The sequence below is a fragment of the Stegostoma tigrinum genome, chromosome 13, assembly GCF_030684315.1.
Source record: "Stegostoma tigrinum isolate sSteTig4 chromosome 13, sSteTig4.hap1, whole genome shotgun sequence".
In the NCBI taxonomy this organism is placed as follows: domain Eukaryota; kingdom Metazoa; phylum Chordata; class Chondrichthyes; order Orectolobiformes; family Stegostomatidae; genus Stegostoma; species Stegostoma tigrinum.
In genome coordinates, this window is record NC_081366.1 from 18,189,629 (window position 1) to 18,207,624 (window position 17,996).

The 17,996-nt window shown below is 41.4% G+C and overlaps 1 protein-coding gene across 9 annotated transcripts in view; it reads left to right on the top strand.

Moving 5' to 3' along the window:
• The window catches only part of hmgxb3 (HMG box domain containing 3), a 104,523-nt gene that overhangs the window by 83,571 nt on the left and 2,956 nt on the right, over nucleotides 1–17,996 (top strand). For 8 of the 9 annotated variants that reach the window (XM_059650597.1, XM_059650596.1, XM_048543845.2 and 5 more), the window contains 4 exons: nucleotides 246–465; nucleotides 961–1,094; nucleotides 10,866–10,985; nucleotides 17,373–17,582. In XM_059650597.1, the coding sequence (XP_059506580.1) occupies nucleotides 246–465; nucleotides 961–1,094; nucleotides 10,866–10,985; nucleotides 17,373–17,582 (684 nt within the window). Of the gene's footprint in view, nucleotides 1–245; nucleotides 466–960; nucleotides 1,095–10,865; nucleotides 10,986–17,372; nucleotides 17,583–17,996 lie in introns of those variants that run through there. The other variant, XM_048543847.2, reaches the window with a different exon arrangement.

A 17,996-nucleotide genomic window follows, 5' to 3' on the forward strand; every position in this document is an offset into this window, starting at 1 on the left:
ATAGCAGTCAAGAGAAGACACATTGAATCAAATACCTGCACACCTCAGTACCAGTGGATGTGCACTTACGTGCTAAATCATAGTGTAATCCCACTTGTGGATGTCATTCAACTTTTATATTCCCCCCACTGCTGATGGACATTAAGTCGACATGTTTAGAATGCACAGCGGGTGGCATTAACCAGTTGTATACCGTGGTCTTTTCATTTATATTTCTCATTTTCCTTTTCTAACATCTTTTCTAGTTTACATGGCCTGACTTTCCTACCCCAGATGAAGTAAACGTAGAGGATTTTTGGTCCACAATGGAGAATGAAGCCATAGAGCAAGCAGTATTTCCATCCAGTATCCCTATCACAAAATTTGATGCATCCATAATTGCTCCATTTATACCACCACTTCTGAGGGCACCTGTTGTAGTTAATAGTGAGAAGGATAAAAACCCTCAACCACAGCCAGTTGCTGGTAAGACACACTTGCCTTGTAGATTTAAATTTGGCCTTTCTTCACAGGTCTCCAGCCTTGATGAAGGACAACATGAAGGCACTGACCAAAGGCACAAGGATTTCCTGATACCTTTTCTGAATTATAACAAAGCAAAAACTGCGAATTAGTTATAGTTAGTCAAAAAATTAATCATAGTATATTCCAGATATTTCATTTTGGTTAATACTTTGTATACTGACTAACTAACAATGAATTATTGCTAGATAATTGATATTTGATTGTGTTGTAATATTGTGTATTAGCTGTGAGGCTTTCAGAGGACCTCACTACGAATTGGATACTTTGCAGCATTAATATGGTTTCAATAAGGATGCTAATAATGACTTATCCTTGAGAAAAGTTCTAAAAGTGGAAATGTTATTTTAAATATAGATCTTTAATTTCATTTATGTCATTTGGAGACCTTCTTAATTGATCTGCTATAAATTATATGCCTGTTCTTCTTTTCAACAGGAAATCCAAGAATGCTGGTAAGATTGTTGCACGATGGAGTTTTCAAACCAGAGGAGCTCAACTCCTACAGTGAAGATGAAATAAAAAACTTGCTAGTGTCATGTGATCTCCCATTTCACCCCAATGACTCCAAGGTATGTTATCACTACACAAAAAAAGTGAACCTAGAAAATTCAGCATATGAGGCTCAATTCTACCTACCAAGCGCATTCCCTGCAATTCATATGCTTAACACTGTGTAGTCTTTTTATTAACTCAGATTGGTATCTTTGTTCTCCATGTAGGTAAGGGCGCCTGTACAATTAATGTAGAATATTTTAGCTGATGGATTAATTAGTGCACTCAAGGTGAATCCCTTTTGAGAGGGCACATTCATATTACAGGCATTTTTCAATGAAACTGCTTATGCTGACATTGTGCTTTGAGAGGAATAACCACTGAGAACTGACATTTTGATGAATTGCCTGACTTTTTCTTTAAACTTCAGCATATCATGCTTACCATATTTATCATTTGGCTGGGTGATGGCATAGTGGTATTTTCGCTAGACTGTTAATCCAGAGACCCAGATTATGGAATTATAATTCAATAATAATCTGGAAATAAGGTTTTAATGATGACCATGAAACATGGAGAAAACCCACCTGGTTCACTAATCCTCTTTCGGGGACGAAACCTACTGTCCTTACCTAGCCTACATGTGAATCCAGACCCAGAGCAATGTGATTGATGCTTTCCTGCCCTCTGGACAATTAGGGGTGTGCAATAAATACTGGTCTAGCCAGTGACACTGACATCCATGAATGGCAAAAAAAAATTGGGCAGCGGGAGGAATATTTCTCTTTTTGGAATAATTGTGCTGCAAAACTTGATGTAGTCATTGTTTAGAGATTTATTTAAAATATGTGTGAAGATCTTGAAAGATAGTTTTATTGCTGGGTAAAATCCCAGGTATTTTAGGGGAAATTTTTCCATTCTTTCTTTGGTTTCAAAAGATGAACATTGAAGTGAAAAGTAGAAGATGAAAAATAAAGATAAATTTAGGGAAGAGACTCTTTTAAGCGGATTTTTAGTTTATTCATAAACCTTTAGCATTTTTTTTAAGACTAACTGGATTAAATTGCCAACCCATATTTTTTGACTCGACAGCTGCCACTTTGCAGACGTGAATAGTATTTTGAAAGCCATGTAATTTCCCATAACCTTGTAATATTCTGATTGCTATTTTAACAGCAAAATATATGGTTAGCTTTTGTGGGTGGATTTTGTGCTGGAATACGTTGATTACTTAAAATTAACGTTGAATGAAAGTTCACTACCAATGTATTTTGAAGCACAATTTTTCGTTTAAACTTGACTTTTAAACTTCCTTTAAACTTGACTGAAATCTAAAAGCATTTGTGCTAAAATATAATTTAGTAGGAATAAAACAAAAACCATAAGAAACACTCCACGGGTCTGGCAGCATCTGTGGATAGTGAAACAGTTCATCAATCTTCTTCAGAACTGGTGCTGCCAGAACTGCAAAGTTTCTCCAGCACTTTATTTTTGTCACAGTTTGAGATCCACAGTGTTTTGCTTCTGTTTAATTTAGAAGTTGTACATGAATGATATATTATATGCGGTGTATCTATTTTGTTACTAAGACCTTGTTTTTTAATTTGTTAGTGGGATGTAGGTGTCACTGGCTAGGTCAGAATTTTCTTGTCCAAACCTAATTGACAACTGGAGAAGTGGTAGTGAGCTTCCTTTAGAACTGCTAAATTCTGAGAGGTGTAGGAATACCCTGAGCACTGTTCGAACAGGATTCCCAAAGTTTTGACCCAGCAACAGTGAAGAAATGGAGACTTTGTTCCAAATCAGGATAGTTTAACCTATTAGGTTAATGTCTCATGCATTTGCTGCTCTAGTTCTTCAAGATAGTAAGAGATCACAGGTTTGAGAAGTGCTGTTGAAGGAACCTCAATGAGTTATTTGTGAAGTTTGCAGATTATACACACTGCGTTTGCTGTACTTTTATGTTTCAGGGCATGATGGATGGGGGACCAATGAAACAGGATGCTTTGCTTTGTCCTTGATGATGTCAAACTTATTGTGTGTTGTTGGGGCTGCTTCTCTAGGCAAGCGAGAAGTATTCTGATTTTGGAAGTTACTGGTTAAGAACCTGTAGCCTCTGATCTTCTGTTGTTGGCACAGTATTTGTATGACTGGTTTAATTCAGTTTCTTGTTGGCAGTTAAAAGTTTCTTTTTTATTCATCATATAATCATGGGATGTTTTCAGTTCTGTAATTTAACAAAAATTAGTTTTCACCAATTAACCACCTGAAACCTGGTGAATGTTACTTTAAACTTATTTCAAAGGAAACCCAACTTTCAATGACCTCTATAAAATCTGTAAATGACATCGAAAACAGTATTGCAGTCAAACATATTAATTTTGAATGTTCAAAGTATTCACATGGACTGCATGTATTTAAGAAGGCAATTCCCCAACAGCTGCTTTAGGAAGTTTTGGAATGGACAGTAAATATTTACCTTGCCATTTTGCCTATATCATGTGAACAAATGAAAAAATGTACTCCTTGCCCTTTTATAGCACTCAAATCTTTTTCACATCTGAAGAATTTATGCTTTAATTTCTGATCTTCAGTATCTGATGACCTCTCCTTTGAGTCTTTGTAAACCTCAGCTTTCTCGGCTTCAGATAACTCTGTGGTTTCAACTGAACAATTCTGGTTTGAAACTGAAGGGTAAACTCCATACACTGACATAACCTGTTTCTTTAGTTGGTTTAAGCTATCTTAGTTCTTCAGCCAAAATTACATTACACATGACGTTTCAACCTTGACTTCTGCAAACCAGTGCCAAAAGGGCTTTCCAAGCCAGAGCTTATGGGTGTTGCCCCCAGTCAAAAAAAATCTTCTAATTGAAACCTAATCCAAAGAGCTTTCTGTGCTGCTTGTAAAATTCTCTCAATGTAAGCAAAGTTCTCTTTCGACTCCAAGAATTACCTTTCTCATTATCGTTTTACAGAAGAAACCACCTTGGCTGTAAGAATACCTATAAGATAATAATTAAACACCTAGACCCTCAGATGAAAACCTCCGTGCCACTCATTGAAGTCCAAACTGTGAAATTACCGATACTTATGTTTATATGAATCTAAAATCTTGTATCACACTATCCGTCTTATCTCTTTCCCCCGTGAATATCTTGAAATCTTCAATCAAATCACCCGCTGACATTCTGAATTCTGGGGTGTTCATCCCTAGTTTGTGATATCTCCTCTCATAATGCAACTTTTAGAGTCCAGGTATTGTTCTCGTAAAACTACTCTGTGTTCTAGTTGAGATTAGATGGAGGGAAAAAAACTCATTAAGCCAATATTTGTTCTGTATTTCTTATTCTGAAGCGTAATATGCATGCCTAACCAAGTAAAATTAATTGTGACACTGTCCCAGTAGATTGAAAAAGCGCTGTCTGAGAAATTTAGTTTTGGTTTACTTTCTACACAGAGCAAGGTTTACAGATTGTTCTGTTCAGATGAACCTGATGAGAATTAGTTTCTTTGCAAAATCTTCATATGTGAAATAAACTTTGCCTTATTGCAGTTTTTATAGACTGTGATATATATAATTGCTATTATGCCATTTGCTTAGAATCCAGATTTTAACTTTTCATTTCAAAATCATCTATGAGTGAGGTTATTGCCTGAGATTCATTAAGAGAATTTGCTAAAATTGCTGAAAGCAATAGATTCTTTGAGAAGGTGACCAAACAGGTGGATGAGAGTAAACCGGTTGATGTGGTGTATATGGATTTCAGCAAGGCGTTCAAAAAGGTTCCCCATAATAGGCTATTGTACAAAATGCGGAGGAATGGAATTGTGGGAGATATAGCAGTTTGGATCGAAAATTGGCTTGCTGAAAGAAGACAGAGGGTGGTAGTTGATGGGAAATGTTCAGCCTGGAGACCAGTTACTAGTGGTGTACCGCAAGGGTCGGTGTTGGGTCCACTGCTGTTTGTCATTTTTATAAATGACCTGGATGAAGGTGTAGAAGGATGGGTTAGTAAATTTGCAGACGACACTAAGGTCGGTGGAGTTGTGGATAGTGACGAAGGATGCTGTAGGTTGCAGGGAGACATAGATAAGCTGCAGAGCTGGCTGAGAGGTGGCAAATGGAGTTTAATGCAAACAAGTGTGAGGTGATGCACTTTGGTAGGAGTAACCAGAAGGCAAAGTACAGGGCTAATGGTAAGATTCTTAGTAGTGTAGATGAGCAGAGAGATCTCGGTGTCCATGTACACAGATCCTTGAAAGTTGCCACCCAGGTTGACAGGGCTGTTAAGAAGGCATGTACAGTGTTTTAGCTTTTATTAATAGAGGGATCGAGTTCCGGAACCAAGAGGTTATGGTGAAGCTGTACAAAACTCTGGTGTAGCCGCACTTGGAGTATTGTGTACAGTTCTGGTCACCGCATTATAAGAAGGATGTGGAAGCTTTGGAAAGGGTGCAGAGGAGATTTACTAGGATGTTGCCTGGTATGGAGGGAAGGTCTTACGAGGAAAGGCTGAGGGACTTGAGGCTGTTTTCATTAGAGAGGTTGAGAGGTGACTTAATTGAAACATGTAAAATAATCAGAGGGTTAGATAGGGTGGATAGGGAGAGCCTTTTTCCTAGGATGGTGACGGCGAGCACAAGGGGGCATAGCTTTAAATTGAGGGGTGAAAGATATAGGACAAATGTCAGAGGTAGTTTCTTTACTCAGAGAGTAGTAAGGGAATGGTTCGCTTTGCCTGCAACGGTAGTAGACTCGCCAACTTTAGGTACATTTAAGTCGTCATTGGATAAGCATTTGGACGTACATGGACTAGTGTAGGTTAGATGGGCTTGAGATCGGTATGACAGGTCGGCACAACATCGAGGGCCGAAGGGCCTGTCCTGTGCTGTAATGTTCTATGTTCAATGTTCTGTTAGAATAAAGTAGCATTTCTGACTAAAAAATTGGTTTTAGTTCACAATTAACCAGGATAATTTTCTAACTAATTAATATCCTCAACTATGATCAGAGGTTGAATGGGATAATTAATTAAACACTTTTTTTGGCATTTGTATTTAACTATCAGACTAAAAACTTCCTTGTTCATGTCCGTTTCAAATTGTCCAATTTGGCATCCAGACAACTCAAAAGAATTTTGTATGGTTTTTCGAGTATGAAGAAGAGATTTAAGTTGGACTGTTGCCTCCCCAAACTGTTCCAGTGTGTTGTGAACTTCAACTCTGACCCTTGTAATCTAGCAAGCACTTCACATCTGTGTGATGAAGATTGCCAAAAGCTTCAAGTTGTTAACCAGTGCTGGATTTCATATTAGCAATTGGCAATGAATTCTGCAAGGAAAACATTATTCTCAAAAACACAGTTACAAATGCAGAACCTCCGTCTGTCTGCCCAGCAGTTATCTATCGAAGGCCACAATAGATTTAGATGTCGTGTTGAGGGTTAATGTATGCCTTTTTATCACCGCCCATTTCCTACATCCTATTTTCTGTCATGTCTTTATGCAAACGACAACACAGTGGCTCTGTGGTTCACACTGTTGTCTTATAGCACCAGGGACTCTGGTTCAGTTCCATTCTTGGATGATTGTCTTATGTGGAGTTTGCATTTACTCCCCATGTCTGCATGGGTTTCCTCGAAGTACTGCAGTTACCTCCCATAATACCAACATACGCAGGGTAGGTGGATTGGCCATGGTAAATGTGGAGTCATAGGGATAGGGTAAGGTGTGCGTCTGGGCGGGATGCTCTTCAGTGGGCCGAGTAGCCTGCCTCCACGCTGAAGGGGTTCTATTCTAACCAGACCAATGTGGCATGAGCTCTTCCTCTGCCTGTTTGCGTGTGCATTTGTTTGCCACTCGGGATCTGATTCTACCAATCTATTTCAACTTTTGATCTTTAATTTTAAATTATTTTCTCCTTACTTCTCCTAAACCCACTCCTATACTCATTCCTCCTTTCACTACTCCACTCTTCTGTACTCTGACATTCCAGTTGTCCTCCCTTGGCACTGACTCATCACAAGCATCAACTCAGTCGCCCTGTCCTACACCCATTGTCATTTCTTCAGTCCAGTGCTCCAATAGTGGCTTAACTTAGTTAGCCTTCTTCCCGTCTAACTCACTTTTCCAACTGTTGACTGTGGACTCTACCAGCAGGTAAGGTCTCAACATCCAACCATGCATTTCACTCAAGTTTATCTATTCATTGGTGAACAAGGCCCGTGCCATTCGTTAACTTGTTGTGGATGAATGCATTGACATTAGTAAAGATTTGACAGAGCTGTGATGATACATCTGCCCTCGTTGAAGCTTTCCTGCCTAGCTATATCATCCACTCCTTTCCCAGTCAAGATCATTACAGTGCCCATAATGTCATCAGCATAGGAAAAACTTCTTACCCATGTATTTGTAGCCAGAGAATCACCTGCTGTGCCTTGTCTTCCTGCTCCCACACCATTGGCATTGATATCTCCCAAGGAAATATCTTTAAACTCCCCTTGTTTTTCATTCAAATGCTGCATCTCAGTGACGTTACCTGAAAGCACACTGTTAGTTTTCACATGTACGTTAATGGCCCCAGTTGTACCTCAAGATAATTTCTCTTGACTCCTGTTCTATTGATAAATTATCAGAATTTCCAAAATATTAGAAATACTATTTTCAGTATTGTTTTAAATTCTGTTCCCTGGCTACTGATTCCATCCCTCTACCTGCCATTACTCTTCAGAATAAAATGATCTGTTCTCAATATTTGGTCCAGAAATTAACATTGGACTTTCAATTCAAGCCATCACTACAACTGTTATTGACACCATTGCAACTTCAAATTCTATCAGTTTATCTGCATTTGAAATCCTTCTTTGTACCTTTTGTTACCTGTGGACTCGATTAATGCAACGCACATATAGCAGATCTCCCATATTCTACCTTCTTTAAACTTGATGTCTTCTTAAACATTGCCGCTTGTGCCTTACAGCAAGGCATGATTCCAGTTTACCCCGAAGATCACTGACCTACTTTGACTCCCAGTCAAACAATGTCTTCTTCATTAAATAATTTGTCCTTGCTTTCAAGTCTCTTCATGGCCTCATCACTTCCTTTTTCTGCAAACACGTCCAGCCCCACAATCCTCATATTTGCATTTGTAGATTTCTGGTTTTCTGTAGATCCTCAGTTTTAATTGCACTTGCATTTGTATTTGTATCTTAAGTTACTAATGTTGTGAGCTCTGGACTAAAGGTAGTCTTCATGTATTTTGCACTCTGGAAACCACAACTTTTAAGTAGAGTATTCAGAATGTTAAGAATTGAGTGGGGTCTTTACAGTCTTTCCCAAGCAGAGACGAAAAAAATACTTGTACCAGTACCTTGTAAATTGAAATATAGTATTTTTAATGCCACATTATCCCTACACTGGTAGATGAAGGAAACCCTTAAAATAGAGGAATACATACAGTCAAAAAGTGGGTCCTCCAGAAGAGGACCCCCACAGCACTGCTATCCCTGGTCTCTACTGGGTCACCTTTGGTCACCCAGGCTCCAGATCACTTGATGTTCCATAGCACAGGATGGTGGCATCTTTTTCATGACTTGCAGCACCCCATCTTGCTCGCAATTAACATCTCTGCGGTCCACTTGGACTGCCAGCTCTTGGTGCATGCTCGCTCTCTTTCTCAATGGTGTTTAGAACAATGGGCTTGAGTGGCAGAGCACGGCCATCAGCCCAAGGGGTAACAATGGGTTTTATCTGGTTTGGGGAGCAGAGAGTCGTAGTTGTCCTGATCTAACAGAATTTACTGACTGCCTGCATTTTCTGATCATCTGTAGAATGCAGTCTGCCACCAGGTACTGCAGTTCCACCAGCAGTCTCTGAGGAGGAAGGGAGTGCTGCCAAGTTAGGTTATGCCCAGCCTCCTCCTGGCTGTGGGGAAAGGCAGCATTCACAGACAGTCCAGGTGGGCAGGTCTGTCATTTCCAAAAGGATCCTTGGAGGGATGGAGGTCTGTTTGGGTTGCTGTCTAGTGGTAACTGTGTCGAAATGAGGGTGGGGGAGTGGATGCTTGGATGGCCTTGGACTAGCAGGTGTTGGCTTCCTTGGCACGCCTGGTGCACTGATGTTGAATAAGGAGAGGCTTCAAGTCAGGAGACTGGGCACTGGTAGTACCCTCAAGTCTGGGGGAGAGTACGGATATGACAAAATTATACCAATTGTGTTGGTTACTGTACTACAGGTTTTAACATTAAAATTAATCCAATGACATTTGATAAGGTTTTCAGTTACAATAACTAGCTGCCCTTGAAGTGAAATAATACAAAACAAGGCAATATCAAGAGCGTGGACAGGGTGTTTAGAAAGCAACTATTTCCCTTAGTTGAAAGGTCAGTTTGAAGGGGGCTTAATTTTAAGATGAAAGGCAGGAAGTGTCGAGGAGATTTGAGGAAAAAGCTTTGCACCCAGTTGGTGGCAGAAATCTGGAGTTTACTGCTTGAGACCATAGTGGAGGCAGGAAATCTGGCAACCTTTTTCAAAAAATTACTTGGATGAGCACTCAAAAACATCATAACATTCAAGACCACATGCTAGAATGTGGGGAGAGTTTTGTTTTTGGAGTAAACTTAATTGGACAAAGTGCCTCTTCTGTACTGTATGATTCTCTGAAACATTGACTTTCTATACCCTCCTCGTACCTTTCTACCACATTTCCCTCATTTAAAAGGCTTTCAGTAACCTACTAATGTTCTCACCTCCTATCTCCTATGTAGAACGGTGCCATACTTTTTATAACACACCATTGAAGTGCTTTCAACCATTTATGTTAAAGGTGCTATAAAAATACAGGCAGATATTAATGCTGTTCTGTATTCTACAGCAATGGAGTGGTGGAGATTGTATTCAATGTGTTATATAGAGCATATGTTGTAGGTCTTTGGTGTACGATTACCTGTTTTGTGTTAGTGAAAGCTTCTGTGAAGCATAACTGCAAGCATGTTGTATCTTACCCAAATTCTAGGTTTGTATGATTGGAAAATTGCATTGGAAGTTGTGTGGTTAGTTGAATTTTCTGTTTGTGGCAGATTTTGTTTTAGGCTTCTGACGAGCATTTTTCCATCAATAGCAGTAGCAGTTCTGTAGTTTCATTCACTGCTCCCCATTACTTGATGCATAAATGTTCTGTCCTTTGTAAAAGTGAAGACATACAGAGCTGACTATGCTGCAAAATTAATAGCATTTTTGCTACATAAGCTTGATTTGGCCACGCCAGACACTTAGTCATATAGCACGGAAACAGACCCTTCCGTCCAACTTGTCCATGCCAGCCAGCTGTCCTAAACTGAACTAGTCCCATTTGCTTGTGTTTGGTCCATATTCTGTCTAAAACTTTCATATTCATGTACTGTCTAAATGTCTCTTAAATGTTTAATTGTACTCACTTCTACCACTTCCTCTGGCAGCTCGTTCATTTAGCTATAATCGTTGTAGTTAATTAAGACATTAACGATCCAGGTCCTAGCTATCAAGTGATCTGCTGAATGGTGTTCAGTGGGGATTGATCTTAAGTTTTACAATTTCAATGGAAACAAATTTCAGCAAGAGTCAAACTGATCAGGAAACAATAAACACATTCACTCTGTTCGTATGGACAACACCCTTTTTTCCATCATGCTCACAATTAACAAACAGTACACAGATTTAAAAGTACACCAGAAAAAAGCCTCAAAATAGATGTTTTCTGGCTGCTTGCCAAAATGTTTTCAAAATATAGCTTGTCTCATTGCCAAAACAAACAACTAATAAATATGCTTTGACTACCCTTTGTCATATTTGCCTGATACATATTTTGCAGGAACATCTGTGTTCTTCATTATTCGCTTTATATTCCTATGTGCTAGATGGATCAACTGCACAGGTCCAGCCTCCATGTGATGTGACAGGAGGAAAGGTTTATAAGTTGTGTCTGCATCAGGTAAGGAAGATGTAGAAAAAAGTAAATATTCCTGTGTAGTTGAAATATAGTTATTAAAATAGCTTCTAGGTGTTGCCTTTTATTTAACTCTCACTCATCCATTTTAAACCTGTCAGCTTTGAACATTACAACCATCATCGCCTCCATTTAAGACTGTCCCAGTTAACAGTTATGCTTGTCACAGGTAATGAGTTATCTTTATGTCGAGAAACTGGCAATGAGATACGGGTGTCTGTCCACAGGTGCTACCCTACCAACTGATTATTTCCAACATCTTCTATTTTTATTTCAAGTTTTCTGCCTCTGCAGTATTTTGCTTTCCCACAAGATCTGCATGTTGTCTGAATGCCCGCTTTTCTTGGTTAGTCCAAATGCCATTTCCTTAACAACACAGTACTGAGTTTCTTTGGTGAGGTAAATGGGAGTGGCACTGGATGGGTATCACACTGTGTTTCTTCTCATTCTGCCTTTGCCTTAACAAAGTATATAGTTGGTAAAGAGCATCTCTGAGACAGCTATGACTTGGAAAATCATTTTATATTGCATTCTCAGATTATTGCTTTGCTGTTTGCCTTGATGCATCAGCAGCATCTAAGTATGTGTACTGCAGTGTATAAAAGGTTTTTGAGTTGTGATCTATATTTCAGACAAACTTTAACTCAGCAACCCAGCATTCCAACATTCCAGGTCTGCTCGATTTAAACTGTTTACTGTGGGGTATTAATGAAAAGCTATGTGACTGACTTCTACAGGAATTTGCTTTAATTAAGACTTTTTTTCTTCTGTGATTACTAATTAAAGTTCTAGCATTTAAAATGCAAATGCAAAATGTTTGTGTGGTACGATTGAATTTAAGTGGAATCACAGTGGCTTCTTTGACAGTATGTGTACACCATTTAGGTCAACGGAAGTGCCACACCCGAGCAACTCCTCGATCATGACCCCACACCCGAGCAACCTCACCATCAAACCCGCAGACAAGGGTGGCGCAGTGGTAGTATGGCGCACTGACCTCTACATCGCCGAGGCCAGACGCCAACTCTCCGACACCACCTCCTACCGCCTCCTCGATCATGACCCCACACCCGAGCACCAAACCATCATCTCCAACACCATTCACGACCTCATCACCTCAGGGGACCTCCCACCCACAGCCTCCAACCTCATTGTTCCCCAACCCCGCACGGCCCGTTTCTATCTCCTTCCCAAAATCCACAAACCTGCCTGCCCTGGTCGACCCATCGTCTCAGCCTGCTCCTGCCCCACCGAACTCATCTCCACCTATCTGGACTCCATTTTCTCCCCTTTGGTCCAGGAACTCCCCACCTACGTCCGTGACACCACCCACGCCCTCCACCTCCTCCAGGACTTCCAATTCCCTGGCCCCCAACACCTCATATTCACCATGGACGTCCAGTCCCTGTACACCTGCATTCCGCATGGAGATGGCCTCAAGGCCCTCCGCTTCTTCCTGTCCCGCAGGCCCGACCAGTCCCCCTCCACCGACACTCTCATCCGCCTAGCTGAACTCGTCCTCACACTCAACAACTTCTCTTTTGACTCCTCCCACTTCCTACAGACTAAGGGGGTGGCCATGGGCACCCGCATGGGCCCCAGCTATGCCTGCCTCTTTGTAGGTTACGTGGAACAGTCCCTCTTCCGCACCTACACAGGCCCCAAACCCCACCTCTTCCTCCGGTACATTGATGACTGTATCGGCGCCGCCTCTTGCTCCCCAGAGGAGCTCGAACAGTTCATCCACTTCACCAACACCTTCCACCCCAACCTTCAGTTCACCTGGGCCATCTCCAGCACATCCCTCACCTTCCTGGACACCTCAGTCTCCATCTCAGGCAACCAGCTTGTAACTGATGTCCATTTCAAGCCCACCGACTCCCACAGCTACCTAGAATACACCTCCTCCCACCCACCCTCCTGCAAAAATTCCATCCCCTATTCCCAATTCCTCCGCCTCCGCCGCATCTGCTCCCACGATAAGACATTCCACTCCCGCACATCCCAGATGTCCAAGTTCTTTAAGGACCGCAACTTTGCCCCCACGGTGATCGAGAACGCCCTTGACCGCGTCTCCCGCATTTCCCGCGACACATCCCTCACACCCCGCCCCCGCCACAACCGCCCCAAGAGGATCCCCCTCGTTCTCACACACCACCCTACCAACCTCCGGATACAACGCATTATCCTCCGACACTTCCGCCATTTACAATCCGACCCCACCACCCAAGACATTTTTCCATCCCCTCCCCTGTCTGCTTTCCGGAGAGACCACTCTCTCCGTGACTCCCTTGTTCGCTCCACACTGCCCTCCAACCCCAACACACCCGGCACCTTCCCCTGCAACCGCAGGAAATGCTACACTTGTCCCCACACCTCCTCCCTCACCCCCATCCCAGGCCCCAAGATGACATTCCACATCAAGCAGAGGTTCACCTGCACATCTGCCAATGTGGTATACTGCATCCACTGTACCCGGTGCGGCTTCCTCTACATTGGGGAAACCAAGCGGAGGCTTGGGGACCGCTTTGCAGAACACCTCCGCTCAGTTCGCAAAAAACAACTGCACCTCCCAGTCGCAAACCATTTCCACTCCCCCTCCCATTCTCTTGATGACATGTCCATCATGGGCCTCCTGCACTTCCACAATGATGCCACCCGAAGGTTGCAGGAACAGCAACTCATATTCCGCCTGGGAACCCTGCAGCCATATGGTATCAATGTGGACTTCACCAGTTTCAAAATCTCCCCTTCCCCTACTGCATCCCTCAACCAGCCCAGTTCGTCCCCTCCCCCCACTGCACCACACAACCAGCCCAGCTCTTCCCCCCCCCCCGCCACCCACTGCATCCCAAAACCAGTCCAACCTGTCTCTGCCTCCCTAACCGGTTCTTCCTCTCACCCATCCCTTCCTCCCACCCCAAGCCGCACCCCCCGCTACCTACTAACCTCATCCCACCTCCTTGACCTGTCCGTCTTCCCTGGACTGACCTATCCCCTCTCTACCTCCCCACCTACACTCTCTCCACCTATCTTCTTTACTCTCCATCTTCGGTCCGCCTCCCCCTCTCTCCCTATTTATTCCAGTTCCCTCCCCCCATCCCCCTCTCTGATGAAGGGTCTAGGCCCGAAACGTCAGCTTTTGTGCTCCTGAGATGCTGCTTGGCCTGCTGTGTTCATCCAGCCTCACATTTTATTATCTTGAAGTCTCAGTTCACCCTGTTTCACAGTAATGATCAATTGAAGGCATATTATCTTGGCTACTGACAGAAACATGTTTGGAAATTATAATTGGGCAGCCGAGGATTATTGTGGGCTCTTCTGTGTCTTAAAATTTACTTAAGTAAAATGACAAAATCCCAGAAATGTACATTGGGAAATAGAACAGAAGGAAGGTTCTAAATGTTTTTAAACAAACAAACTGATCATCAGTGTTAAGGACTGAGTATGCTTTAAGGGGCTCCTTGCATATGTCTCTTTGGCGCTATCATATTCTTTAGAAAAATTAGGATATTTACTTAATTTTTTGAGACTTAAAGCTGGGCAAGCAACGAAACTTAAGTTTTATTTGTATCAATTTTAAAAAATTTCACTATTTTTCAAAATTCTAATGAACTATTGGCTATTATCTGCTGGAAGATAGAATTCAAAAGTGAAGACAGTTGCAACAAATGCTGATCCGATTGAAAATTCTGAGAGAATATTTTATTTGGTTAAAAACATCAAGTAGTATGGATAAAAGACAGATAAATGAATTTGAGATACAGCCATGATCGGCTTGAATGATAGGTTAAACTTGAGGACAGTATGGCCCTTATACTTTTGATCCTACTGGATGTGACAGCAGCAGAGGCTACGTCAATGAAGACCAGTTTTTCCCCTGAGCCTTCCTGTTATGTCCCCATCTTGCAGAAGTTAGTAAGCTTTGTAAGCCTGCCTCAGCCTTCTAGAAACCTAATTTAATTGTGTGTATTTTAAAAAGCCCATTAAAGTTTGTTTTTAGATTTTAAATATTTATTCTGTGTACAGGGATACAGTGAAAAGTGTATGATTTTCGCTGCACGGTGCCACCTTGGGTACCAAAGTGCCTTTGTATGATAAAAAGGCAAGGTACAAAGTAATAAGAGAAATGAGAGTTTAAAAGTTAAGCATTATTTCATAGAATTATAGACAAACAAAGAAATAGGTTATAGTTTACATTAAAGTCTATCATAGTTTAATCTAGGAAGGTAAAGGAATAATCTAAAAGTGCAACAATCTTTGAGTCCTCTGCTTATCTTGCTGTCTGGGAAACCTCAGCTGTCTATTCTCAAAACAACCACCATAGATACTGTTGCTGCTGAAACTGTCATCTCTCCATTCTTGTCCCGCTGCCTCGGGAACATGCCCAGGTAGGATCCACTCACACCGAGCCAAGACACCGTCATAAGCCGCCAAGAGACCAGCTGACATACTGCTGAGAAACCAGGCCTGGGACCCACCACGAGACGCCAAGAGGCCAGGCTGATAGCCAGCACAAGCTGTCCAAAGACCAGGCCTGGGACTCACGGGGAGACCAGGCTCAGAGCCACTGAGAGATCAAAGGGGACAAAAAAAGGAAAGAAACACGAGGAGCGGAGGAGCTCCAATTGGAGCAGCCCACTACGCTGCCATCTCGACTGGAAATGTGGCTTCATAAGATCATTTTATTGATTCTGGAGCTATTTTCTTTAAAACATCTCCAATACTTGAGCTTCTTTGGGATAAGTACCTCAGGGAGTTCACATTTTAGTCCTGTAACAACAAAATGATACTTAAAAGTTCTCTCATTTTGGCCTGACTTTGAGTGATTTCTTTCAATCAAATTTATATTAAATCTACCTTTTAAAACACAGTGGGAATCTGTCCTGCCTTGTAGAAATCGAATTGGCTTCAATAACCTACAGTAAGGAGTACTAAAACCTGTTCTTCAAATTCAAACCTAGTTGTATGAATGCTATATAGAATTATTTTTCTGTATTGCAACACCTGTAACTTTTAACCTACATTGCTCTGTTTCGTCTTATGAAAGTGAAAGAGATAGGCTCTACATAAATGTATGTTTTCATATCTACAGGCTGTTTTCATACCCTTCACAGCCAACGCTTTAAAATTACTTACAAGCACAAATGGCAGTCAATTTGTAAACAGCAAGCTTTCAAAAACAGCAAAATTTGGGTCTGTGTTTTTATGGTTTGCTTTGAGGGGTTAATGTTGAATCATAGAATCCTTTCAGTGTGAAAACAGGCGCTTTGGCCCAACGAGTCCACACCGAGCCTGAGAGCTTCCCCCTATAGCTCACTTAATCTACACGCCTGTGAACAGTACGTGCAATTTAGCATGGCCAATCCATCTAGTCTGCATATCTTTGGATTGTGGCAGAAAACTGGAGCACCCAGAAGAAACCCACGCAGACACAGGGAGAATGTGCAAACTCCACACAGGCACGTCACCGGAGGGTGGAATCAAACCTGGGTCCCTGGTGCCCTGAGGCAGCAGTGCTAACCACTGAGTCACATTTTTGAGTTTGTACACTGACAAGGAGTTTTAGAGAACTTCCTGGTGGCGTTCAGATAGAGCGAAGAGATGTGTTTAACAGCATTTTTTAAGATCACTGGCATTTGGTTTAACACCTCACATATTGAAAGCAATTTCAAATTACTACAGCTGTGGTTCAGTTTAAATTTTGTGCTGCAGTTCTGAAGTGTAATTGACAACTTAGGACCTTCTGAGTCTTCTGGTATACTGGTCATCATTTGACTGCCAGCAAACATTACTAAAACAGATAATAGAAGTCAGCATTTAGTTGTTCGCCATCCTTAATTGCCTTTTAAATTAGTGGATTTCTGTGCCATTGAAGGAAGCAGTGAAGAGAGAACCACATTCCTTTGGGTCTGAAGTCATATGAAGGCCATACCAGCTATGGATGGCAGATTTTCTTCCTGAGAGGACATTCGCGAACCCATGAGTTTTTACAGTAATTAATTGCCACCATCACTGACATGAGCTTTATGATGTAGATCTATTAATTGAAGTGAGATTTTATCAGCTGCCATGGAGAGAGTTAAATCTGTTTCTGTACAGCATTGACCTGGGCCTTTGGATTACAAGCGTAGTGACATTATTAAGCTGCTACTTCCCATTTATTAGTATTTAAAAATCGATGTTTTATTTTTGTACAACAGTGGCTGCAATTCCGTAGAATTTCCTTAGCTGTATGCTGCTTTGGGATACCTTGAGGTTGTAAAAGGTGCAGGTTCTTCATTTTTTTTTACTCCATCTTACAAATTGCTGAATCAAGCATTGCTGTCAATCACTTCATATGAAATAAATTTTGTCAAATTTTGTAATTAGGTTGTTTGTGGATCCAAGTATCTTGTGAGAAGAGAATCTGCACGTGACCATGTTGACCTGCTGGTATCTTCGCGCTATTGGCCTCCAGTGTATGTGGTTGATATGGCTCCATATGTTGCATTAAATGCAGAAGTGCGGTATCCTGAAATTGCTGGACAAATATGGGGACATAAACAAGGCTGTTTTTCAGATCCACTGGAACCCCCAAAGGTTTGTATTTTATTAATGTACTACTAAAATCATTTGTAAGTTAATGCATTTTTTGTGTACATTGCCTGAAAACTAGTGGATTATGTTTCTTTCATTTTTTTTGTTTATAATTTGCATGTAAGCAGTTTCCAAACCAAAAATAACACTGGTTTGGCTTTGCATTCATTAGCCAGTTAGAATGAATTATGACTTATTTTTATCATACATTGTTATGTTTAATTTTATTCCATGGATTATTTTCCAGTATCTAACTCAGTTCATCAATTTAATCTCTTTGGTCACAACCCACTCTTTAACTGGCCTCATGATTGTCTGCTTTCTTCATCCACCGGTCAATACCGCTTATGTTAGATACTCACACTAAACTCCTCTTTTAAATCCATCAAACACAGCATTGATCAAACTTTCAGTAAC